Source organism: Macaca nemestrina, chromosome 8 (genome assembly GCF_043159975.1).
Source record: "Macaca nemestrina isolate mMacNem1 chromosome 8, mMacNem.hap1, whole genome shotgun sequence".
In the NCBI taxonomy this organism is placed as follows: Eukaryota; Metazoa; Chordata; class Mammalia; order Primates; family Cercopithecidae; genus Macaca; species Macaca nemestrina.
The window spans coordinates 12525157-12551454 of NC_092132.1; the positions used below are offsets into that span (position 1 = coordinate 12525157).

At 36.9% G+C, this 26298-nt stretch overlaps 1 protein-coding gene across 11 annotated transcripts in view; it reads right to left on the bottom strand.

Annotated features, from left to right (window-relative positions):
• Positions 1 to 15235, bottom strand: part of LOC105492828 (PHD finger protein 20 like 1) — an 80698-nt gene extending 65463 nt beyond the window's left edge. For 5 of the 11 annotated variants that reach the window (XR_011606725.1, XM_011760094.2, XM_024796327.2 and 2 more), the window contains exons 1-2: positions 14980 to 15220; positions 12714 to 12829 (exon numbers count right to left, since the gene is read on the bottom strand). Coding sequence is in view for 10 of the 11 variants with exons in the window: in XM_011760094.2 (XP_011758396.1) it covers positions 12714 to 12796 (83 nt within the window). In the remaining variant the exon portion in view is untranslated. Of the gene's footprint in view, positions 1 to 12713; positions 12834 to 14979 lie in introns of all 11 variants that reach the window. The other 6 variants (XM_024796329.2, XM_011760098.3, XM_011760097.3 and 3 more) reach the window with 4 other exon arrangements.
• Positions 15236 to 26298: the final 11063 nt, after the last annotated feature.

Consider the following 26298-nt stretch of genomic DNA (forward strand, 5'->3'; position numbering starts at 1 on the left):
TGGAGGAGCACTTAAAGGAAAGAGTAATAGTCCTTTTGGCTAGACTACATGGTAAGTAGTAAAGCAGGTAAAGGAGAATAGTAAGACATCAGATGGGACTTCTTAGCGGGGTTGAAACTTGAAGGGCTACAAAATAGCAAACTAATGAAACAACCGTTTACTCTACAGATAACAGGGAGTGCCTTAAAGTTTGTACTTAATTTGGTTGCCAGTTACATCTCAGAGGAAAAAAATCATAACATCAAGATCTTTGCAATACATGTAAAATGCATTAAATAGTAATTTAACATATAGCTTTGCACAGTGAAGTTATTTCTAGCAGATGGCTCATGGTAATAATGTTTTGATACATACAGTGAAGGAAAAACCCTGTTGAACACAAATGTATTTACAAATGCCTCTGTATACTGAACTACAACAATATTATTTTGATGTACTATTTATGTTTTATTCTAATTGACTGTGAATTAAACATAAGATTTTTCTGATTGAATTTGGAAGATGTAGTGCTAATGTTTTTGTTTTGTCATTTTTTTAAAGGTTGAATCATAGAAAGCTGTTACATTAAAGAATAGTGATTAGGCCCGATCCCAGACATTTATGAGTAATTTGGAAAAAGATTCAAGAAGTGGAAGACTGAAGTTTCAGAGTTTAAAGAGTCACAGATAAGACATCGGTAACAATGATTAGAGATAAAGAGAAAAGAAAACCACCATAGCTGGCATCTCTCAAGGGTTCAATCGAAAGAGACAGAGAGAAGGCAACTTCACTAAAAGTAAGATTTCTCAGTGCCAAAATTCTACATAGAGCTCTCTTAACCTTTGTATATTACTGCAATATACCATACAATTTCTACCTTGCCTAATTCCACTTAAAATTCATGCATTGTTTAAATGTTATCTACTTATGCAGAAAATAATCACCTCCACTGCTGAGTCTACCTTGCTCTCTCACATGTCTTGTATACTTGAATCCCAGGAAAGAGTTTACCCTCAGAAAACTTAACAAGAAAAATAATTCACTCTAAAATGGACTCTTTATTGTTTATTTGGCTTAATGGAAATGAAGAGCATTCCAAAATAGAGAAGACTCTAAAGTGATTCTTGCAGAATTTAACAGAATTTTCACATACTCAATTCTACTAATCTCAACTGATTTCTTGAGACCCTTTCTGAATTAGTGTGGGACCCTTTTGAATTACTGTCCTCTAATGGCCAAGTCAAACTGTAGCCATAACTAGAGTAGAGCAAAGCCATCACCAAGAATAAAATGTTTTTCACCTTCTCTAAACTCCTATAGCATTTTATTGCATTATCTGATATGTTGTCATTTTAACACTATGACTCCCACTTGTACAAGACTCTTCAGAGAGTGGCAGTATCTACAGATTCTGGACTGACACCATAATCTCATAAGAACAGAAACTGACCAAACAGGTTAGCTATACTGTAAACATACAGTATCAGTTCCCTGTTGTATCAACTCTTAAGTGTTATCAAAACATAAATATGTTTTGCTTAAAATTTATTTTCGCATATTTTACAGAAACCTAAAATGGGAATTATTACCAGTGAATTCTTATTCTGGCTCACATTGTTAACTGTTTTACAGGGGTAGGTCTGGACTCACCCACTAGATCAGGAGACTGAATTCCCTGAGGCTGCCTGCAAAATGTTATGTGCTTGGTGTAGATGTGTATGGGTATTCTTTTGAGGTGAGAATTTCCAAGTTAATTAGATTTTCAAAGTGGTCCACATTCACAAAACCAGAAACTTTTGAAAGGCAAGATCATTTATTAACTCAAACTGTCAGAGCTTCATTATCCTAGGATAAAAGAGGGAAGCAATAGTGGGCATGCAGCTATGCCAGAAATATAATCTGACGGATTAATTTTAAAAAATTCTTTGCATTCAACGTAGGAACATTAATACAACTAAACATCATTTGCATTTAAGGAATTCATTCTGATTTATATTCTAATTTGAAATATATATCCGGATTTTTATCTGTATTGATTAAAAAAAAAAAGTCAACCATGAGAAAATGACAAGGGAAATTAACTGATACAACCTAGAATCTCCTGAACTTAAGTCAAAATAGAGCTGATAACTACCTGAACGACAGGTTGCAATCCACCAAGCAGGGCCAGAATATGTTGACAAATGCCCTATAGACCATGAGAATTCACGAAAAGATTTAGGATTTAACTAATCATTTGAATAAGCACCATACCAATCAAAATGGCAACATCTTTTTATAAACTGCCTCAATAAGTTATTCCAATTATGCATTTTTAAGTAGTCATTTTCTTGTTTATAGGGATAAGCCAATAGGATGTCTAATTCATGTAAATTTAGAAATTGACAGTTCCTCATTCATTTCATTTATTCAACAAAGAAAAAGAATCAAGTACGTTAACATAATTCAACATAATGATAGCAGTATAATAAAGACATGCCAGCATACAGAAAGAGTATCTGAACAAGGATGCTCTCTTGGACAAAGTACTTCTTTATGTTTTAAAGGATAGCATGTATGAAATACACCTAAAATATGACTTAAACATAACTAAAATATTAGCAGAATCCTAGGGATCTAGGATTAATAATTCAAAATAGTTTTGTGAATAAGAACTTCATCTATAACTATGGTAGTCATAAAAAATGACTAAAAGATTAGAAGAACTAGAAAATAGAAGGGTAAGAGCTGTCTTACATCTAATTATTAGTAAGAGGATTATTTGCCAAATAACAAAAATTAACACAGAATGCAACCCAAAGCAAACAAAATATTCTTGTATCCTAGTTACCCTTTAAAATTTTTAGTTTCCTGGAAGCACTTTAAATTTACATTAAGCTTTATAATTTTCAAAAATGTTTTCTCATTCACCCATTGATTATAACTGCAGCAATGATATCACCTACTACAATTACAGTATTTTAAATTCAGCACTTTCAGATACTGCATGTTCATTTGCTTCATACTTTAAAAACAATAAACTGAAAACAAAACTCTCTTGATTAATTCAAACTCAGTATTCCACAATGCAATGTTAATACAAAATAGTCTAAAATTTCAAATCATTCAGATGATAGCTTATAGGTCAAAACCATATCTTCTCCAACACTGAAGTGTAAGAACCTCATCATATTATTTCTCAGGTCTTTTCATACCTATTGATCCCCATAATACACATATGGCATGAGCTGATAGTTCACCCTGCTTCCTACTTGTCCACAACTTTTACAACAAAGAGAAGAACAGAATTAGCTATGTCTTCTCTTTTAGAACCTTGTGACAGTACTTTGCAAATTAATGTTTCACTTCAGGTCACTGTATTTAAGTTCCTGTTCCACTCTCCTCCCAACCCCCACCCAGCACCTGAATCCTGCCATGCCTATATTCACTCACATTGTCAGTTCCAACCAAATCAAAACACCTGTACCATAGCCTTTGTACTCACTACCTTCTCCCACCACAAGCATCCATTAAACCACAGAGAATTTCTTTCCTACTCCACTAAAACATGATCTTTCTGTCATGAGTATTGGACTCAAAGTTTATGCACTTCATACAGTTTTTTCAAGTTACAACTATCGTTACTTAATTGTGCTAGCGAAACTCAAAATCGAGCAGGTTGCAATCAGCCAGTTATATTTCTTAACATTTAGCACTTTAAAAAAACTTTACTACAGACAGTTATATTTGTTTATATGCCTACTGATTAAAAGTCTGATGAATTCCTCCTGCATTTGACTACACCTTCTTAAAATAATGAATGTTCATGTTACTGTTATGATTAAAATTAATGTTTAAGTGCCTACCATGTGGCCTATAACATGCATTATTTTGCTTAAATCCTCAAAGTACCCTTTAAACGAAGTACTAATACTGTTACCAGTTTTTAAAGGGAGGTCATGGAGGCTCTGAAAGATTCAGTAACTTGCTCATGTTAAAACAGGTAATGAATGGTGGATCCTTGAACTGAGGTATTCCTGTCCATGAAGACTATGCATTCAATCATTACAGATTCTGCATCTTGCAACTGATGATTTTCAGTTCTTATTACATTTATGGCAGTGCTTCAGTATAGGGGATGCTTACCAATTAAAAACAGATAAAACAATATAAAAATCAAATTATTTTATCTATTTATTTTTTCTTAAAATTTTAATTTTAATCTCTCATATACAAACAACATGCCTAAAGTTGGTTTTGTTAGACCAAAGAGTATGGAAAATAATTGTACAAAATAAATATCCTCCATGCATAAAATTACTAAGCAAAGATAAAAGGCTCTTCTGTTTTATTAAAATTTCTCAAAACAAAAGGGTACTACATCTCAACTATGACTAAGTATGAAACATCACATTATTAAAATTAAATAATTGGAGTAAACAAAGTAGCTTAACTTTCATCACATTTGAAACTCATAAATTTTAAAATTAAGAGGAAATCTAGGATATGATACGTTACAGAACAAAGGAAAACAAAAAGTGACTTTAAAAATAAATTAAATTTGCTAATCTAGGTTAACAAATAAAATCTTATGTTTAGTTTTCAATCCAAAAGTCACAATGCATTTGCCATAATTTTCTGCAATGATAACTAGGTTATTTCAAGATCCTAAAACTTTTGTGTTCATTCATCCTTTTTAAACCCAACAAAATTCAATAAACTTTGCTGGGTACCTTTTATGAGTAAGTTACTATGTTAAGGCCTTGTAAATATACCATTTCATATAAGTAGTTCATACTTCAGTACCCTCGCTAATCATGATGTACCAGAAATACGTTTATTTCTAATTGATGGTAACTTTTTTGACAATAAGAAAACAGACTTTCAAGATACTCTGAATATTAAGTAAATATCTATATTCTTCCTTCAACTTTACTGCAACAATCCTCCCAAAGTTGAGGTAATTATAACTACTGAAATAACATAATACTTGCATACCAATTTCTAATTTAATAAGAAGTATATTCTTATGTGCTGACTAATGATCTGTAGCAAGAAATGATAGGGAGTGGTCAACACTTCTTTAAAATACACAGTTACAGTAAAAATACTAAAAAACTGGGACCTTAATGAGGAACAGCAGAACTAAGCTGCCTTTTCAATATTCCGTTAATTTCTTTTAAAAATTGTACTACTGATATTCAAAACTTAAAATTAAAACTAGTATTTTCTCCCTCAGCTTAAATCACTTAAAACCAAAATTAAAAACATAAGCATCTGCAGATGCCATTTCTGTCTACTCAGCAAAACTAGAATTGCAAAACATTCTTTTTAGTAGAGTTAACTACCACAAAAGATAAACTGTTTCCCAGCTAGTGGCTTTAATCAACCCCCAACTAAAAACTAAACCATTATCTAATGTGATGTGACAGGGTGAAATCTCGTAACACATACATTCGGCAGGAATGATGTAACAAATAGGGAGCTAGATGTGTGTCATATGTGATGGCTGGACTTCAACCAAATGTCAGAAAAGCAAATAAAACGGTCTTTTCTCTTGTTCCAACCCTTACCACTATATGATCACACACACAAAAAGCACAGCACAGTAAGCCTGCGATTCCTGGACTTTACCCTCATTATAAATGTATGAAGGAGGCTAAGAAATCATCAGGTTGGAGGTTTGATTCTAAAGTAAACTTAGGAGGAAAGCTCTCTAGGACAGATAAACTTGAAATTTACCTACCTTGCTCAAGCCCTCTAATTCCAATGAAAAGGAGTGGCATAGGCTTGCCGGACTTTCAGGGCCCTTCTAGATGCCAGACATACACTCACTACTACAATCGGTCAGAAACTACGGTGGTCCATGAACACTGAGCCCATTTAGTTAACTGGGGCTCAAAGCTTTAGGAAATCTATGTGAGACAATGGGCTGTAGTGGAGAGATCGTTATACTGGGAGCCAAAAGGTTTCATGTCCAATATAGTTATACCCCAAATAGCTCAAACCTCTCCATTTTTTTTCCAAATTATGTTCAGTTTTCTACATTTTTCTCATTTTCTCCTCTCCATAGGTAGTTCAAAACTGCTGGCTTTTTTGGAACTATGACTTTTTGACTGTCTTACCTCCGCTTCAAGTTTGTGTTATTTACCCATCTAAAAGTGTGATTTTAAAAAAAACAAATAAATAAAACCTGTCATTCCTGAATAGGTGAAAATCAATAAAAAGAAATTGAGTTTGGAATTCAATGGCACCTGAAAGATCATCTAAAATGTAAGACTTTCATTTTAAGGTCATTAAAGCAGAGAAATACCTCTCCAAAATCACTAGTTCATGGCAAAATAGCACTTAAAACCCATATTTTATGACTTCCAGTTTAATTTATTTTTTCTAACACTTTTGTTTTTCAAAAAAACTAGGATAAGCAGAAAAAGCTTATAAATCAGAAAAAGTTCTATAAACAATGAATTAACATAAAAAAAGAACACTAGAGCAAGAACTACCTGAAACCAGGTGTGTGTTCAAATAAATAAGTCTTCTCTATCCCTATTTCTAATCATGCTTTTCACATTTGTGGAGGGGTACAGGGAAGCTTTCTTATATTTAGCATTGTTCAAAGGAATTTATGGGGCTTTCTTTTGTGGAAATTGTAAAATAGAAGTAAAATGTTTGTGTACTGGTACAGACCTGCTTGATAATTAAACTGGATGATTCACTTTGATCTTAAGATTCAAAATTTGTGACTAAATGTAAATTATCTCAGACTTTTTAAACAAAACTTACAGATTTCAATTGAATTGTCTGCAAGAAGGGTCCTTAAGCTGGAGGGCATGTGTAAGTTTTCTGTGAACTTATGACCATAGTATATAATTCATTTATTTTGGTGTATACATACAACTGTATATTTTTTCTGAGTCCACGGCTGGCATTGGTTTTCAAAGGTAATGACTCAAAATAATAATCATTACTTTCCATGTATAGACAAATGGAAAGAATCCCAAATTACAAAAAGACAAAAATTGCATGCATTTTATATTAGCAAAAGAACCTCTATTTTTGAAGTATTCACCTAGTGTTCCTACAATACTGTATTTGATCTACGTGTTATATTTTAGGACCATTCTCCTACTCTAAATATAGATGACACAACTTTCTCTAGTAGTGTTTTCCTTTGAATAGTTAAATCTAATTAGAAAAAAAGTAACTTTTTATTCAGAAAATGTATACCTTTATTTAAATTAACAAGTATTTGTACTTGCTATATTGCAAATTTCCTTAATTCTCCTATACTATTAAAATTCTGTTCACGAACATCTTATAAAACTCACATTTGCAAATGTTTCACACAGTTCAAAAAACTCCAAATGTGTGAAAACAGCATTTGCCAATTCAAATTTATACTATTCTATTAAACTCTGATACTTGGAGTTATCTCCACAATTTTTAATCTTTCATATTTCCTTTTCTTTAGATTTAGAAGAGAATTAAATAGAAATATTCCAAAAGAGTCCCAGGGGCATAACTCATCTGAATGTTTTAAATTGACTCTACATTTCAAATTTATTTTAAGATTAACACCAGAGCATGTTATTTAATCTCTTGTGTTTTTGTAACAATCGCTTACTGTAGAATAACTATTTTAATTTCAAACAGAAAACAGGAGTTAAATCAGTAGTCAATACCAGTGTGATTTTATCACTTTTCTTACTAAACAATATTCAGAATGATTAGATACTTTAATACTTGCAAGCAAACTCTATAAAACTCTGTGGAAACATGAGGATTTTATTATCACTTCAAAAAGACTGTCTACAACTTTGGAAGGACAAGACAGATGGAAGAACTGCTTGAGCCCATGAGTTCGAGACCAGCCCGGGCAACATAGAGAGACACCTTTCTCTACAAAAAAAAAAAAAAAAAAGAAAAAGAAAATCAGCAGGTTACTATGGCATATGCCTGTAATCCCAGCTACTTGGGAGGCTGAAGCAGGAGGATGGTTTGAGCCTCGGGAGGTAAAGGCTGCAGGCTGTGGCAAGTCATGATCTCGTGACAGCACTGCAGCCTGGGCAACAGTAAGACCCTATCTCAAAAAAAAAAAAGGAAAAAGAAAAAAATGTCATCAGCTTGTTGCAATGACATGTTTTGCCTTGTATGGTTCCAAGTCACTCTCCTGTCAACTAAAGCTACATTTAAAAACTTAATCACTTAACTCTTCAGATCCCCAAAGATTTACTTTTCTATTCTCCCTCTCCCCGGCATTTACCTCAATGCTTTACGATTATGTACCAATCTGCAGAATTTAAAGTAATATATAATTTTATTTGAACCTTAAAAACCAATCTCTAAATAAAAGCCAGTAATGCTGCTTCCATTTTACTGCTAAGAAAACCAAGTTAAAGGACTTACCCATATTTATAGGATTAATAAGTAACAGTCTAAATTTAAACCACCTGCTTACAGTGTCTTCAATATAACTTCAACTCTCAACTTTCTCCTTCCCCAAATATACTTCTGTATCAACACCCCTATACTCATTTTTATTCTTATGATGTTACTACCTCCCAGAATTTATAAAACCAAATATCAAGGTTTGGATGCACAGAGTTTGTTGTGAAAAACATGATGAAAATAAGATAAAAGATAGTTGACTGCGCTAGCTGTAAACATTAGCATGTCAAAGTCTTTATGCAGATGACTGAAAAAGTTAAAAGAAAATGTTTTTAAAATATTGTAAAGCTATAGTATTTTAAAAAATTAAAACAGCTCACACCACTCAGGAGTTATGTTTGGTCAGTGCAGGAGAGATCCAATTATCAAAAAGCAAATACTGGGACTAAGATGAGTGACCTCCTGATGGCTTCTCAGGGCCTGCATTCATTAGTACTGATAAATAAACCACCAATGAGTGTTCTTATGTGGCTGTGAAGTTACTCTGAAAATAAAAATAAATCACTACTTAAGGCCTGGCATAGTGGCTCATGCCTGTAATCCCAGCACTTTGGGAGGCTGAGGCAGGCAGATCACAAGGTAAAGAGATGGACACCATCCTGGTCAACATGGTGAAACCCCATCTCTTCTAAAAATACAAAAAAAAATTAGCTGGGCATGGTGGTGCGTGCCTGTAGTCCCAGCTACTCGGGAGGCCGAGGCAGGGTAATCGCCTGAACCTGGGAGGTGGAGGTTGCAGCGAGCGGAGGTTGCAGTGAGCCGAGATCGCACCACTGAATTCCAGACTGGCGAAAGAGTGAGACTCTGTCTCAAAAAAATAAATAAAATAAAATAAAATAAAAATAAATAAATTACTACTTTAAAAGGTACAATGTTGTCTTTCTGATCTTTAAGAATTATGTGATAGTTTGTTCAAGCAATAATAACATAGTTTTCCTGAGAAACACTGATTGAGTCTTCCTGTTAAATCAAATCTACACCAAAGCTAAAAGTGAGAGCTTAACTTCAGATTATTTCCACCTACTAAATTTAGAGTTTATCCTTTTATGTCTAGACACATACCAGAAACTATTTTCCTTTTTTATATATGAGAAACCAGCCAGCAGTGCACTTTGGGAGGCTGAGGTGGGAGGATCATTTGAGGCCAGGAATTCCAGACCAGCCCGGGCAATACAGTGACACTTCATCTCTACAAAAAAAATCTTTTTTCAAATTAGCCCAGACTTGTGGTGCACGCCTGTAGTTCCAGCTACTCAAGAGGCTGAGGTGAGAGGATAGCTTGAGCCCAGGAGGTAGAGGTTGTAGTGAGCCAAGATCATGCCACTGCACTCCAGCCTGGGTGACAGAGCAAGACTCTGTCTCAAAAAAAAAAAAGCAAGAAAAACCTTTAATAGGCATTTTAGGTTCTTCACTTGCACCACTTCCTTTTGCACTTCTCTTCTAAAGGTAATTTATCAACGTGTGATAAGTTAGTTTCTCAGTAATATGCTGCTTATTGTAAATGTTTTGAGTATAGAGACAGTAAGCAAGATTTACATTCCTGCTGCTCCCTATCCAATGCCTATAATAGTTCAAACTACATTTATCTCAAAGATGACTCAATACTTTTCAAAAAGAATTGAATAAATTTGGAAGACTAAGCATTCAATATGGATGCAAAAAATAGAATATGAAAGAAGGGAGAGAAGAGTGGGAGAAGAGGGAGAAAAGAATTTCGGTGTACTTTCAATGATTAACTATAATATTTTGCTTCTCACAAGAATGTCAGTTGCTCGTCAATCAAATAATCCTATAATTTTACTTAATATTAATGCAAAAATTTATATAATTTCCATGAAATGTAAAATGGTCATTTATAAATGTAATAATATGAAGAACTGTTTATTATCCTATTTATAAATAAGATCTGTTAAGAGCACTAATCTCATAGAACTTTTGTGTCCCATATAAAATTCAATGCATCTTAGTAATTAAATAGTTGGTCCAATAGCACACCACCTAATACTAAATTTAAGGGGCAGCTAAGCCTAACTAGTTCTTGAAACTACTGACATTAATAAGCAAAATAACAATAAGAAAAATATCTTTGTAAATTACCTAGAATACATACATATAATATTCTTAATCCTTTTTAAATTAAGGAGCCACCTGAAACAGAATGCCAAAATCTTTATATAAATCAGCTTATAAAAACAAAACTGGCAACAAGTTTCAGTGATATGTGATTATTCTGGCGAATGCTTATTTCCATTATAGAGAACTATTATTACCAGGGTTATTAAAATTAAATCTAAACTCCATCAGTGAGTACATTTGCATGACACTACTCAAATAAGCACATATGAATTTTGTGGCAAGAAGATACAACTTTCATTTGTTCTCTGAAATTCCAAGTATTCTAAAAACACAGAATACTCTAAAAGTACATTCAAGCATGGTTTTAAAAGTTCTTTTTTGTAGTTTTTTGAACTACTGGATCATAAATTTAACAGCTCCTAAGTTAGAAAACATTTTACTACCAAAAGAAAATTTCTCACTAATATCAAAGTTATATTAATAACCCTGAAAATTACTGACAGAATAAACTATGTGTTTCTCCAAAACTGGAAGCTAGTTCAACTGCAACACTGTCAGTTGGGAAGCCTAATATATTAATATGAATTAACTAAGTCACAAAGTCAATAACTTAAAAAATAAATAAATCACTTAAGAGTAACGTCAAAGAAGTAACAAGTATTATTTCTTATACCCTTGTATCACACAGAGATTCAGTAGTATGCCTTTGGAGTAAAAAGCTTCTCTTGGTCAAATGAGAACCAAGATAGCCAAGTGCTGCCTCAACTAGCATTTTTTGTTGCATGTTCTAATGCTGAGTTTCTCAATCATTTTTACCGCCACCCACCCTCATTCCAGTTGTCATTTGGCAAGGTCTGGAGACATTTTGATCGTCACTACTAGGAGAGATGCTACTGCCTAGTTTCCCAGGTGCTTCCCAAACCCCTCCTGAGAACTACCATGTACATTCTTCACCTAGTGACAGTATCAATTAACCTCCCTATCTCAAATTGTAGCTTCAAACTGTCCTAAAGCGGAGCTCAAAACAATAGGTCATTAAGCTGGGGTCAGAGATATGTGCCAAGCTCTAATGCCAGATGTTAAGAGAGAGAAACCCTAGCCTGGTCTATACAGTCAAATATCACGACTAAACAAGATTTCTCTGCCTGCCATTGCCAACTCAGGAAGTTGACTTAATACAAATCAATCAAAAGTAAATCTACAAAATGCCCACTATGGTTTTAAATGAGAGAAAATGTCAAAAAGTCTGGGAAACTCCAAGACCAGATAAACAAGAGCTCGCATCAAAATAAATGGGCTTCAAGAGGAACAAAGGCAGCATCCTTCCCAGAAGCGGAACCCCTCTAATGCCCCTCTCAGGTTAGGAGCCTGCGAATGGCAACAAAAAGACATCTGCCAAGACAGCAGAATGAGGGGCCACTTAACCCAAATGAGGAACACACTCCTTAGGAGAAAGGAGAATCCTCCTCATTCCTACTCTGGCCCAGGGACCCCTGCGTGTAGCTTCTTCTTCTGTCCTTTCCAGATGGTAGTTTTATACCAATTCATCAATTTTTCCTAACTACTGTATAAAGGCTATGTTGGGAGGTGTTTACATATACCACTTACCACGATGGCCAGAATAGTGGGAGACACATAGTTCTGAAAGGACAGCCTATTGTGCACTGGAGAGAGTAACAACGTGCCTTTAGGTTACGGCCCTCCAGGGAAAATAGGAGGTTAAGTGTGATTTTGGTTTTAGGTGAGATAATGAATAGTGGAGATGTTTTTGAAAGTGTTCACTATGAAAAAATGCTATGCTAACCATTAATATACTCTGTAGTTTGAAAGACTACCACTGACATACCAAAAATACCGATTTAAAACAAAATTTATCCAAAACTTGAGAAGTTGGTTCTCTGGATTACTCCTCTCTCTACTTCCACCAATATAGCTCATGTGAGGTATATATGAGGTATACACAAACCTCACACTCTAGACAATTATTTTCATTTCTCAAACACCAAAAATGATTGTACTAAATAATTTCGTCAGTTGACTAAAAATAGTTTTTAAATGCTAAACTGAAAAAGCCTAAAGAGTAGGAAAACTAAAAAACAACGTATAATGTGTAATCAAAATGTGAATACACTGATGTTTCTGCTACCATCAGTGGAATTTACTGTCTTAATTAACATATGTAAGGCTACAGATATTGTGATATTTAGGTGAAAGTTCTATATTTTCCATACCATTTTTGTAAGTAGTCCAGTGCCTCCAAACGAGCACCAATCTCAAAAGTGATTCCAGGGCGATTTGGGGGCTTTTTACTCATCTTGAGATCCTATTCTTCAGTATTCTCTTTTCACTACCTCAAGAGAAAGAAAAAAGTTAGATTCCGATGCAGAAAATGCATAGGAAGTAGAGTATAAGGGAACAGGTAAAATTAAATTTAAACAGAATTTCTAAAACAATACATGGGAATATAAAATACTTGCCAAATTGTTAAGAAATCTGAAGGAGTATTACCAACATCTCTATATAAAGTTCTGTGCAATCTGCAGGCAATCTTGATAATGACTTAAGAAAAAGAACAAAGAAAACATAACTATCTAAAAAGAATGAATAAATGGACTGTTAAAAATTGTTAATAGCTAAAAATGCTTTATATTTTAGCTTGAAGATACCCAAGAAAATTCTCCATGGGGACAGTTGAAAATGCTTTCCTGCCTTTGAAAAATTAAGGCAGCTGAATGTTCTGGAATACGACTACTGAAATTCTTGAGAACAAAATCAATTTTTTAATTTCAACAAATATTTGTTGAGTGCCTCATACTACAAAACATTAGATAAGGCCCTACAGCACACAAAGATGGAGGAAACAGTGGGCACAATCCTCTGCCAGTAAAGATACCACTAATTCCTCTTGGGATTAGGATGTTTCATTACTCATGATCTCCCACCTTGGCAGCATATAATTCAATAATTTTAATTTAACATATAGTGTTACAAAAGAGACTGCTTTCTTATACTTCACATTCAACAAGCAATAATAATATGCTTTTGTTAACTCTGAGTATTTCTACTATATTTCAATATAGACAGTGTCCACATTGATAATAAAAGTGGTTGTAATGCTAGAACAAAAACTGCAAAGGAGTACCTATGTATCCCTAGGTCGTTCACATGCAAAGTATTATATTTTGGGCCACACTGGCCACCGAGCACATTTGAGGTGGCCTCTTTTTCACTAATGGGTATATGAGGAACATGAATAAATTTTGAGATAACCTAGTCAAAACATAACTCATAATTAGAAATGTAAATTGATTGTTATCAGGGGCAAGGAGAGATCCCTAAAATGTCCTTCAATATTTGAGATCACTAATGACTATGTTCCCTAGAGTTTAAAACGAAAAAAAGAAACACACACACTTGTCATTTTTTATAATGGTTTTGTCACAATTCAAAATAGACAAAACAGAACAGCAAACATAAAATTTCAACTGCTCCCTCTTTTCTCTTTGAAAGAGCCTGAAAGATCAGGGAAAAAATAGCATCAATACGGGCCATGAAAATATGCGAACTCAAATACTCATGGTTGGAGGGGGAGAGTGGGTATCCTCCTGCTATGGCATAAGCAAATATTAAAGCATTAAAATGTTAACAGGGATCTTGCCCAGGGTGTAGGTGGTGCAAAAGAACAAATGTATGAATATTTCTAACAGAGGTCTCGTCAGTGTGCAACATGTAAGGCAGTTACTTAAATGTGTAGAAATCGAATCAACCTTTTCTGCTGTCCGTCACAGGAAGAAATCAGTAAGAGGTAGTAAAGGTACACTAACATCTTCTAGGATCAAACTTACAGCCCATAATTAAGCGATGGATTGAGTAAGTATAATCCCCCACTGACACTTAGGGGTGAAGTACCAGAAAAAAACAAGATTTTCCTTTGTCTTAGGTTTGAAGAGGGAAGGATGAAGAGGGACTTGAATTAAGGAACTTTTATAAAGTAAGACAGCCTACTGGGAGTAAAACTTGAAGCAAAAAGAAGGCAGAGAGCACGGAGAGGAATAAAAACAGAAAGGAAAGGAGCAAAGAATGGCAAGAAATAGGACAGTGGAAGTTTTCGGAGATGACAAGTGAGAGAGAAGAAGAAATGAGCAAGAAGACATAGAGACGGATAACGTAAAGCAATGGTCAGAGAATGACCGCCAGGCCAAAAAAGGTGAGGAGGTGAAGCCAGAGAGGGGTGGCAAGCGACAGGCAGGAAAGGCTGAGACCGGGCTGGCAGGGAGCTGGAGAAGCCTCCAGGTTTGACAGCCATCCGGCCCTCGGCAGGGGGGTAAGGAAGGGAGGGGAAGGGGGAGCGGCGGCGCCCAGACAATAGGGCCGGCGAGTTACGGGGAGGGAGGCAGGAGGGGAGCGGGCCGGAGAGAGAGACACCAGAATGGGGCCGTCCCGGGCGGCCTGGCGGTGGCCAGGCGGCCTCCCGGCTCAGCCGCCGCCGCCTCTTACCGACTCGGCCTCCTCTCTGCACAGCAGCCGGGCCGTCCGGGGCCGAGCTGGGGTACGAGCAGGGCGGCCAGCCCGGGCCTCTGCCTCTGCCTCCGCCCAGGCAGCGGCCGGGGAGGGAGCAGGAGCGGAGCGAGCTGGGGCCGCAGCGCCGGATCGGCCCAAGGTTTCGCGGGAGGGAGCTGGGTCCGAGCCCTCAAGCTCGCTCAGGGTCCGCTGCCATCGCCGCCGCCACCGCCTCCGCCGCCGGCCAGCCCTGACGCGACGCCGGGCCCCGGCGACGTCAGCCGCCCGCGACGTGCCGGAAGCGGGCCTGGCCTTGTCACGTGACTCGCGAGGGTTGGGCCCGGGCCGCGCAGCAGATTGGCGGGCCGCCGTGGGAGGCGGGGCTTTGCGGTCGTTGATGGACCGCTAGCGGGCGGGGCTCTGGGTTAGTGGAGGAAAGAACGCGAGCTCTTGGTGCCTATTGGTAGTTGTGAAGTGTTTGACCTTTGAGATTTGAGGACGAAGGGCATTGCTTGTTATTCTTGATTCGTTGGGAACTACGTCCCCCAAACCCCTCTACCCAGGACCCTTGGCAAACTTTTTCAAATGCACTACATGCTTTCTTAGATATCCACCCCATTCCACATCAAGAATAGAGCATGGTTACTGCTACAAAATCAATAAACCTCCCTTGAATGGATACTTTGTGATAGACGCTAGGCTGTAAATATGTCACCTGACAATCACAACTGTACAACTGTGTTACAATTGTATTGCTTTCCAGTCTTGGAGATCTTTACAATACAAAGAAGCATATTACTAAGATGTGTGTGCGCGCTCGCGCTGAGGCACAGCTGAATAACCTTAACCTATGGCTACATTGATATCACTTCCCCAGGACTACACAGCTAATGATAGCAGAACTGCTTTTATTGAATACCTACCCTCCCAAACTCTACTAAGCATAGGAGACAGTATCCCTGCTGTGGGGAGAAACCAATAAATGAACACACTGGAAATAATATTGAGATGAAACATCATTTTTCTCTTGCTTTCCACTGTACCACTCTGGCTTTCAAGTGCAACACTGCATACAAATGACACATATTTATCTTGCTTCATAGTGTGGAGTTAAAATAGCAAAGTAACTCTCTTTAAGCTTCAGTTATAGTAAGATTCGGTAAAATAAACAATCATTTTTTTTTATTCAACAAACATTCATTTAGCACCTACTATATCACTAATAGCTACTGAGCTAGACTGAGCATGGTGATACATAGAAAAGATAGAAATAAGACAGTCTCTAGTGGATATTTGTTGCCTTGTTATTTGGTTGCCCGGCATCTCAACTCTCTTTCCATGTTTGAGAAATTTCTCATCATGGTTGTCGTTAGTTCAGAACACCAAATACTTGTAGCATCTTCCTTAGGACATGACAGGATTATACTTTCTACCCTCCTTAGAATTATGCATGGCTATTTGATTTGCTTTGGCTGATAAAATGTAATTAGAAGTGAGATTTGTCATGGCCGGTTGGTAATTTTTAACGCCAGCTCACCAAACTTTCTGTCTCTGGCACAGTGTAAAGCGGTGTTCGAGATGATAGCTGCTCTACCATCTGTCTAAAACTGTCTACCGGGTTCTAGACAGATTATAATGAACCAAGGCCTCACTGATAATCTACAACTACTGTTTTGTATAAGGAAAAAATAAATATTTATTATTTTAAGCTATGGAGATTTGGGGGCTGGATTGTTTGTTACACAGCATAATCCTACCCAAACTAAATGATACATCCAACCTTATGTATCTTGGATGCAGAATCAACCTCCCACTAAATAAGATGAAAATATCAGAAACTTATGTTGCCAGTCTCCCTTGCAGCTAAAGTTCTAGTCTCAAGTAAAACTCTCTTACCAATGACTTTGTCACTAATGATGTTCAAAATAAGGAAACTTTTCTCCTGCATCTGTGGCAGTACCAGTATTCAAGTTTCTGATGGTCAGCCTAGAGTTAAATCTTTCTGAACTCTGGCAGAACCCCTGCTGAATCACAAGCTAGTAAGTGAGAAATAATAAATATCTATTATTATACACCACTAAAAATTTGAGGTTGTTTGCAATTTAAATAAAATACATACATAAAGAATAACACATATTCTGTCCATTCTCCCAACTATTTGTTGAGAATCCACCCTGAAAAGATGATTGTTCCATTTTAATTGGAACTTGATGATGGGTCTTCCAATAATGACACTTGAAAGAAAAAAATTAAAATGAGGTCTTATATAAATGATTCCTGGCTTCAGTGGATTGAATAGGCTTAGTAATCCTCTGTGGAGTTAATACCATCCCCTAGACGGCACTTTGGAAATGGAAGAAGGTGTTTTGGTTGTCTCAGGATTGGGGTCGGGCACTGCTACTACTTAGTGGGAAGGAACCAGGGCTACTAGACATCCTGAAATTTACAGTGCAGTTCCATACCTTGAAGAATTGCCCCAGGTCATGCATGACTTCTGGATGTTCTTCCAGACATTCATGTAGGTGAAAAATCTGTTTATAATTGTCTGTACCTAAAACTGCATTTCACATGTAAGTTTTCACATGTAAGTATTTTTGAAAGGTTTTAATATACATTAAAAATTTCCAGGAATGAAGCAACTATGTAGCGTAAGGGAACACTGACCTTTTTTTCTGAACATTACCAAGAGTCTATCTCATTTTAAAATATCATGCCACCAATGGCTAATTATTCATAGTATTTGAGGCCCTGATAGAACTCACCTATGTCAGTCTGGTTGCGTAGCTGTTACATTTAGGAAAATCTAAATTTAGATACAAGCATGTCACTACTTCATTATATATCTCTGTGAGACATGGCTGAACGTTATGTATTGAAAAATATATATGATTTCTTATGAATTATTTTCATAAAATTTGGTTTTTTATATTATCATTGTCATATTGGTTTTTAAGTATATATATATAGCTTGGTTATGTTATTTATGAATTTAATGTCAGAAAGTGGAGAGGGTGTGAACATAATACTGACTCTAAAAGGGAGTCTTTTAGACTTATCTCAAGCCTGATAAAACTGACAAAAAATTCATGTAGGATGTCATTTCCTCTTTTAACCACACAGAGTCAAAGGTCAGGATCAGAGTCGGGATACAGGATATACAAAATTCTAGTACTGACTCCCCGGCCATGTAGTGAAGCTATGCATTGCTCTGTCCCTTCTCCTCTCTTCCACCCAACACACCCTCTTCCAGATGGTTGATGCCCAGCCATCAGTCACTCCATCTCCAAATATAGAAAGAAAGAACTTACAGCTGTGTTTGAGCAGAACCAAACAAGCAGTGAGCAAATTATCTTGAAACAACAGTTGTTAGGCAGAAATCACTGAACTAAATTCCTCCAACATTAAAAATACGAATATGGAACCATAATGTCTCCTGGAATATTTAACAAATGTTTACCTATTTTAAGGTAGAAAAAAAGTTACCACTAAATACCAGATACTTCTTGATTACAAATAAAACACAAGAAAGTTACTTTTTGTGTGTTTACTTAATATTTATAATTAGCATTATTAAAGAAAATCAAAGCAATTCAAGGTTTTTTTGTTTTGTTTTGTTTTGTTTTAGGTTAGTTTAGCAGAAATTTAAACAGCTGTGATAGATAACCTCCGTCAAATCTCTTCATTCCAGGTGCATAAAAATCTTTGAAAATAGCACTGACATAATTTTCCTCACCTGCCAAAGAGCTCACTTATCTTTTCTCTGTCACCATATCCCTTTATCAACTGAACAGAAGTTATAGTTATTCCAGAATTAATCCCTGGCAATAGGAGCTCTAGGCCATGTATAAACTAACAGAGATGTCATCTCTCCCAATGTTCCCACAGCATTTTTTTCACCTCTCTAATGTATTCCTCACTGTGATTCATAGGTTTACATTCCACTTTCTTAGAATGAGCCAACTCCAAGGATGATAGGGTGTTCCAGATTACTTTAAATGTATTTATATATATGTATAAATAAAGAAACATAATGTTATTGAAGTAAATAATACATACTTATTAATTTATGTACAAAGTACATAATATTCAAGTAATATATATTACTTTGATATATATATGTATATATGCATATATGTAAGTTTATGTGTTACTCAGTTTACACGTTACTCAGAGCCACATGGATTTCTGAGATTTTTAAAACTTTTAGGCTTGGCAGTAATGATTCTAAGATATCAAAGTCTCTGCTACTAAGGGTCATAAAATAGAAAAAATATGTATGTCTATTTCAGCAAATGCAGCAAGAGAGGCAAAGAACTCTTTTGTGTGTGTGCAGATTACCGTGAAGCAAGAGAGTGAACATAAAATATATCATCCAACCCTGAACACTTTTGAGAATGGAAGGAAGTGCTATTAATAATTACACCAGAATGACAGGTGGATCCCAGACAGTTCCAGACAAACTGAGATATCTGGTCATGACACATAAAGCACGAAGAAATAATCATGAGAAATTAGTGAAGATTTTATAAATAGAAGTACATTGAATATGGAATCCTCTCGTGATACCTCAAAGGATTTTCACATTTCCGATTTAGGACAAAGGATGGTCTCTGCTTCCCGCTGCTATATGATACTTTGCACCTCCCCTGATTTGTATCACTGTTTACTAGTGTCTCTTGCATTAACTATATCTGTATTTCTCAAGCTTTGGTCTGCCAATTATCTGCATTATAGAGATGTGCATACAGCTCAGGGGCACTGTTTTAACAAGACGGTCTGTTAAAATGCAACACTGTTTGATAAAATGCAAGTTCCTGGGCCCTGATTTATATCTTAGGTTTGGGGACTGGAAATCTGCATTTTCAGTAAACTACCCAAAACAATTCATAAGTACATGAAAAATTCAGACCCACAGTGTGTGAGGATTCTTTTTGTAGCATGTAACAGAAAATTTTATGAAAACAGGTATAAGCATAAAGGGAATTTTTCAGTTCGGGGAATTAATAGAAGATAAGGGATAAATCTGCCTTCTGCATCAGTTTGATTTAGTGAAAAATTATAACATCTTTCACTCTACTTCCTAAGGTTTAGCTTGATTCTGGGGATCCCCAATAGCTTAAGATATTACAGCATCCTGGTGACCATAAAAACAAATCCTAGAAGTCTTTCTCTCACTGGCCTAAATAAAGTTAGGTGCTTAAACCTGAACCAAGCATGGTGGCCATGGGGATGACTTGTACTGATTTGGCTTAAACTGGGTTCCTATTCCTAATCAGGCAGGAAAGCGTGAAGACTGGTCTAAACCTCATGGACTGAGCGATGGGAATGAGTGGGTTCTTTAATGCAAAATTTGAGTGCTGTTACTTAAAAGAAAGAGACTGTAATTTGGACAACAAAATAACTAATATTCAACACAACTGTAACTCCAAATTACAATTTACAGCCATTCAACAAAGCTGAGAATTCTCTTCCTGGCTTGCAAAGTTAGAAAACCAAGCCAAATGAGAGCCAAATCTAGTGAGAGATTGACCTAACACTCACATTCCTAATTCTGTAGGTGTCTGATTTTAGAGATAGTCTCTGCAATGTCCAATCCCTATTTCTGCAGATTGTTAAAATTTGGGTAGGAGAGGCTGAGCAACAGAACACAGCAACTACACAAATTAACAGTCACCAAATAGTGAATATTTTTACTCTGTTAGTGATCATTCTTTTCATTGAGAACAGAGCTAGCAGCAATTAAGTGGCATCCTGAAAAATGGCAGACAGCATACATGCATGCATGCAATATTCATTTATTTACATGCATTCATTCATCATTAATTTATTTGTTTAATCACTTAATGTCTTAGTTTGTGCCGCTATTTAAAAAAATACCATAGACTGGGTAGCTTAAACAACAGAAATTTATTCCTAACAGTTCTAGAGGCTGGGAAGTCCAAGATCAAGATGCCAATTGATTTGGTGCCTGGGATTCTTGCTGGTTTGCACTTGGCTGCCTTCTCACTGTGTCCTCACATGACAGACAGAGATCATCTCTCTAATGTTTCTTCTAAGGGACTAATCTCATTCATGAAGGCTCAACCTTCATTACATAGTTACTTACCAAAGGCCCACTTCCAAGTACCATCGCACTGGGGATTAGGGCTTCAATATATTAATTTGGGGGACAGGGAAACACACACGTTCAGTTCATAGCACTCAACAAACTTTTTGAATTCTCTCCTAATGCTAGAGACCGGGGGGATGTAGAGTAAGGGAACAGAAAGAAAAATGAAACTAGATACCCATTCAGAGGTGACTTGTCATGATGCAGACATGGATACAGAAACAACTAAACACAATATGAAGCTAAATATAAATCAGTTTGAAATAAAGATACTATTGGAATATGGTCATTCTGACTTAACAAATCAAGAAAGACAGCATAGAAGAAGAGACATTCAAAATATGCTTTGAAGGATAAGTAAGCTCCAAATAAGAGTTCTATGCAGACTTTATAATTATTAATGCCTTACAGTGCTTTATAGTTTCAATTCAAGGACTGACAAATGAAAATATTCTACTTCCATTTCTTTTCCACATGCACGTATTGAACATCTGTGATGTGCCAAGCACACAGCACTAGTTTCAGGGAGCATAAGGGATAAGCTTAATTCCTGATCATTGTTAAGACATTTAACAATGTAGAAATGTAGACAAACATGCAAACAGATAACTTGGATACATTGTAAGTGTTAGTGTGGAAGAATGCGCAGGGTCAGCATTTGGGCTCTAACTGGTCACTCAGAATTTGTCTAAATGTCTGGCCTCCTGGCCAGGACCAGAAAACAATAACAATATCTCCAAGGTAATTGTGGACATTCAAATGAAATAATTCCCCTTCTGCAGGAGGGAGAGTGAGCAGGGAAGGGGCAGATAATTTGTCAGCGCAAGCATTGCACAGCTGGTGGTTTGCCTTAGTAAAAGTGTTGAGGCAACACACCGTTGTGGTCAAGTATCGGATTACTTCCTCTTTTGTATTTTGCAAAACATTCTACTGAGCCAGTTTCACCAGGATAAGGAGAAACACCCTTTTGTTTTCTTTCTTTTCTCTCCTATTTTTTTTATAACTATGATGTCTTCAAGACAATAGGAGACTGTAGATTTGAAGGAAATCAATCCATTAACTTGCTTTTTGCTATTGTTTTTTAAATAACAACTTAAAATAATAAACCATATAAGATCCAGGGATCTGGAATGAAGCCAAGAATTGTATGTTAGACCTGACACATTACCAGTTTGTTTGGGGACTAAATACCTCTCTGATTTGCTCTTCCTCACATGTAAATTAAAAATTTAAACTTACTTTGCAGAGTTGTAATGAAGATTAAATTAGAAATTATGTTTTGCAAATTATAATCGATATACAATTGGCAGGTGCTTTCTAATGTTCCTTTCTCATCATTTTCAGGGACCCATATACTAATGATTGTAATCTCTAAGAATAGTCCAGTTTTATTATGATTCCGTGAAAACACACATTTGCTGAGGACGTGCTGTGTCAAGCCCTGTGTTTGCTGCTGGAGATTACAAAGATGAATAAGACACTATTCGTGCTGCCCAGAATGTAAGCTCTTATTAAGACTTTATTGTAAAATTTCCACTAGCTAATCAGTCTCTCTTAATGTGACTCCTCTGCACCCTCATTTCATAATCTGTCTCTCCCTATCTCTGTCTCTCTCTCTCAAAAAAAAAAAAAAAAATGCTGCAATTGAAAATGAACCCTGAGTAAACAGTAGGGATATACCTATAGCATTTTTGAGAGACAGAATTCTAGTTGCAGGAAATATTCTATAAATTCTAAAAAGACACATTAGCAGCAAATGATCTGCCTGTCTCAGCCTCCCAAAGTGCTGGGATTACAGACATGAGCCACCGCGCCCTGCCAAACACAACATTTTTTAAAGTAAAAGGGAGGAATGTAAATATTTGTGACCAAAGGAAATTTGAGAACATCAATTATAAGAAAATCAAATCTAAAGTACTTATCATCTAAAATGAAAGTACTACAATGAATTTAATGATGTAGAAATTGTAGATTCTAAAAAGCAGGACAAAGCCTCAGAAATCTCATTGTTCTATCACTATCTGGACATGAACTATTCCAGTGTTATTACAACAGAATTGAGGTGAGTCAGTTTTAAAAAATGCAAATTTAGCCTGGTTTGCCACTTTTCTGATTTCTATGTCCTTTCTTAGTACATCACTTATAATTTAATTATTCTCATATTCTCTAAATACTCACATATATAGTCCCCATCCCTACCCCCATATTACCTGTAGGTAACATAATTCCTTAATGGCACTGTGATCTCACAATCTCATGACAACTCATACCGCCAACATAATCTTTTTCTCATAAAGCCAAATAGTTTGAAAGTTCTTCAAAGACGTGCCCATGAATTATTCACCCGACACAGGACAGATGCCTAAGCAACAGGTTGTCCAATAAGCTCAAGGTTCTAGCAGTTAAAAACAAAGAGCTGGATCGGGTGTGGTGGCTGACGCCTGTAATCCCAGCACTTCGGCAGGCCAAGGCAGGTGGATCATGAGGTCAGGAGATTGAGACTATCCTGGCCAACATGGTGTGAAATACTCTCTCTACTGAAATACGAAACATTAGCTGGGTGTGGTGGTGCACACCTGTAGTCCCAGCTACTTGGGAGGTTGAGGCAGGGGAATTGCTTGAACCCGGGAGGCAAAGGTTGCAGTGAGCTGAGGTCATGTCCATGCACTCCAACCTGGCAACAGAGCGAGACTCCCATCTAAAAAAAAAAAAAAAGAAAAAAAAGAGGTAGGTATGTCTCAAAACAGTTATAAGCATGAATATTGACACAAGAAGCTGACTGGAATCAAATGCATGAAAAGTTGTCGATATGTTCTTAATAGAATGTACAGTCACAGAGGTAGCAGCTTGGTATCAAAGAGATTATGACAACTAAAGGTTTCAAAGTTACCTTTCCGTCTGCTAACTTCTACAAGCAGAAAGTAAGATGAGAAAGTTGCTCAGCCCCCAAGAAAGGCATATTCTCTAATCTTCAGAGGTGGCCAAGGAGAGTAATGGAAAAGGAATACTTTTACTTTCTGGAGGGTAGAAACAAGAGCCCCAATTGCCTGAGCTACTACCCCTGAGGAGCAGAATCAGAGCTGTATCAAGGAACATTCCCTACTCACAGGGTACAAGGCTTTTGTAACAACTGATCATTCCGTTTCAGAATAGCTCCATTACTGTCTTGCTAAATAGGAGAAGTTTTGATGGAAGTTATTCCATCTCTGTTCTGGTATTGAATGTTGGACATATAGGCTAAGATGTTTTAGAAGTCTTTGTATTAAGAGAAACCAAACTGATGTAGAGATTATTATGAGATTCTGGACTGGAAGTCTGTTGTCATGATTAAATAAGATTTTGGCATGTTCTCTGGAAAGATGAAGTGAAAACAGCATCTTTTTTGTGGGGGGGACAGAGTCTCTCTCTATTGCCCAGACTAGGGTACACGATCTTGGCTTCACCACCTCCGCCTCCCTTGCTCAAAAGATCCTACTGCCTCAGCCTCCTGAGTAGTTGGGACCACAGACTTAAGCCATCATACCTGGCTATTTTTTTTTTTTTTTGTAGGCACAAGGTTTCTTCACGTTGCCCAAGCTGGTCTTGAACTCCTGAGCTTAAGTGATCCACCTACCTCGGCCTCTCAAAACGCTGGGATTATAGGCGTGAGTCACCATGCCTAGCTGAATACAGTATTTTTTTTTTAAAGTAAAAAGGAGGAATGTACATATTCGTGACCAACGTGGAGGGCTATAGTAAATTCTACAACAATTCCCAGTTCTTCCTTTCCACCCCATCCCCCGCCCCCCATGTGCTTCTGCTATATACATCTACCCATTGCCCTATGACTTACAGTGCTTCCCCCTGGAGGTGTGTACTTCCCTATCCTGATGGCATTGGACTTGACCATGCAATATGCTTTGACCAAGGAAATATGGGTAGAACTTTCAGGTGTCAGCTCTGAAAAGCTTTAAAAGCCATTATGTGTTTCTGACAGCTCTCCTGTTCTCTTCCCTCTGCCGCAAGAAAGGGAAGTCCCTCACAAGGGGTACTGCCTCCAGGAATGATGGCCCAAGGAGCAAAGTTTCAGTCAACTTGCAGTTAACACAGGTCAAAATGTGTTAGATTCGGCAGGGCACAGTGGCTTATGTCCGTAATCCCAGCGTTTTGGGAGGCTGAGGCAGGGGGATCACCTGAGGTCAGGAGTTAGAGACCAGCCTGGCCAACAAGGTGAAACCCCATCTGTACTAAAAGACACAAAAATTAGCTGGTGGTGGGTGCCTGTAATCCCAGCTACTCGGGTGGCTGAGGCAGGAGAATCGCTTGAATCTAGGAGGCAAAGGCTGCAGTAAGCCGAGATCGTGCCACTGCACTCCAGCCTGGGCGACAGAGTGAGACTTGTTATCAATCAAAAGATAATAATATCAATAATAATAATAATATATAATAATATAATATAATAATATAATAATAATTGATATAATAATTATATCAATAATAATAATATCAATCAAAAGATAATAATAACAATAGTAATAATAATAATAAGAAGAAGAAGATGTGTTAGATTTGAGCAGAGAAGCAGAACTACTAGGAATGATGCAGAATTGCAATTGTGTAAAATAGAGATTGAACCTTGTACAATTATGGACACTGGTAAGCGAGCTCAGTTTGGCTGTTTCTTAGGAGGGGTGCTGAGCCTGAAATCACAAGACAGTTGGTCAGTATCAAAAGATGGACAGGAAGCAGAGGAGAGCTGGGAAAACTGGAATCCACAAAGAACCATCTGGAACACGCATCTGTCTATCACCAAAAGCCATATAGGCCTTTTCCTATCTCTGAGACTCCACCCTCATTGCCGGGTATGCTCTAAACAGAAGCTGGTATTCTTTCTGTAGAGCCACACCCTCTCCTCTACCAGGACTTGTGAAATGGAGGCAACTGATCTCCAGGGACTGGAGCTTTGGGCCGAGTCCCTGCATCAAGCCAGCAGGTCTGTGAAAACGTGCATGAGCTGCCGCAAAGTCTGACTTGCGGGGACCTTCCAAAAATACACACAGCTTCAGCTCCACTTTCATCTTCCAAATCTTGCACAAGTTGCTTTTAGGGCCTATCTTAACCAGGAGCATACAAAAAGGGAATTCTGGGAAATGTAGTTTCAATTAGCCAAGTTAACATATTACAAAGCCATCAAGTGGGAAAATAAAAGCTTACTGCTGTATGCCACT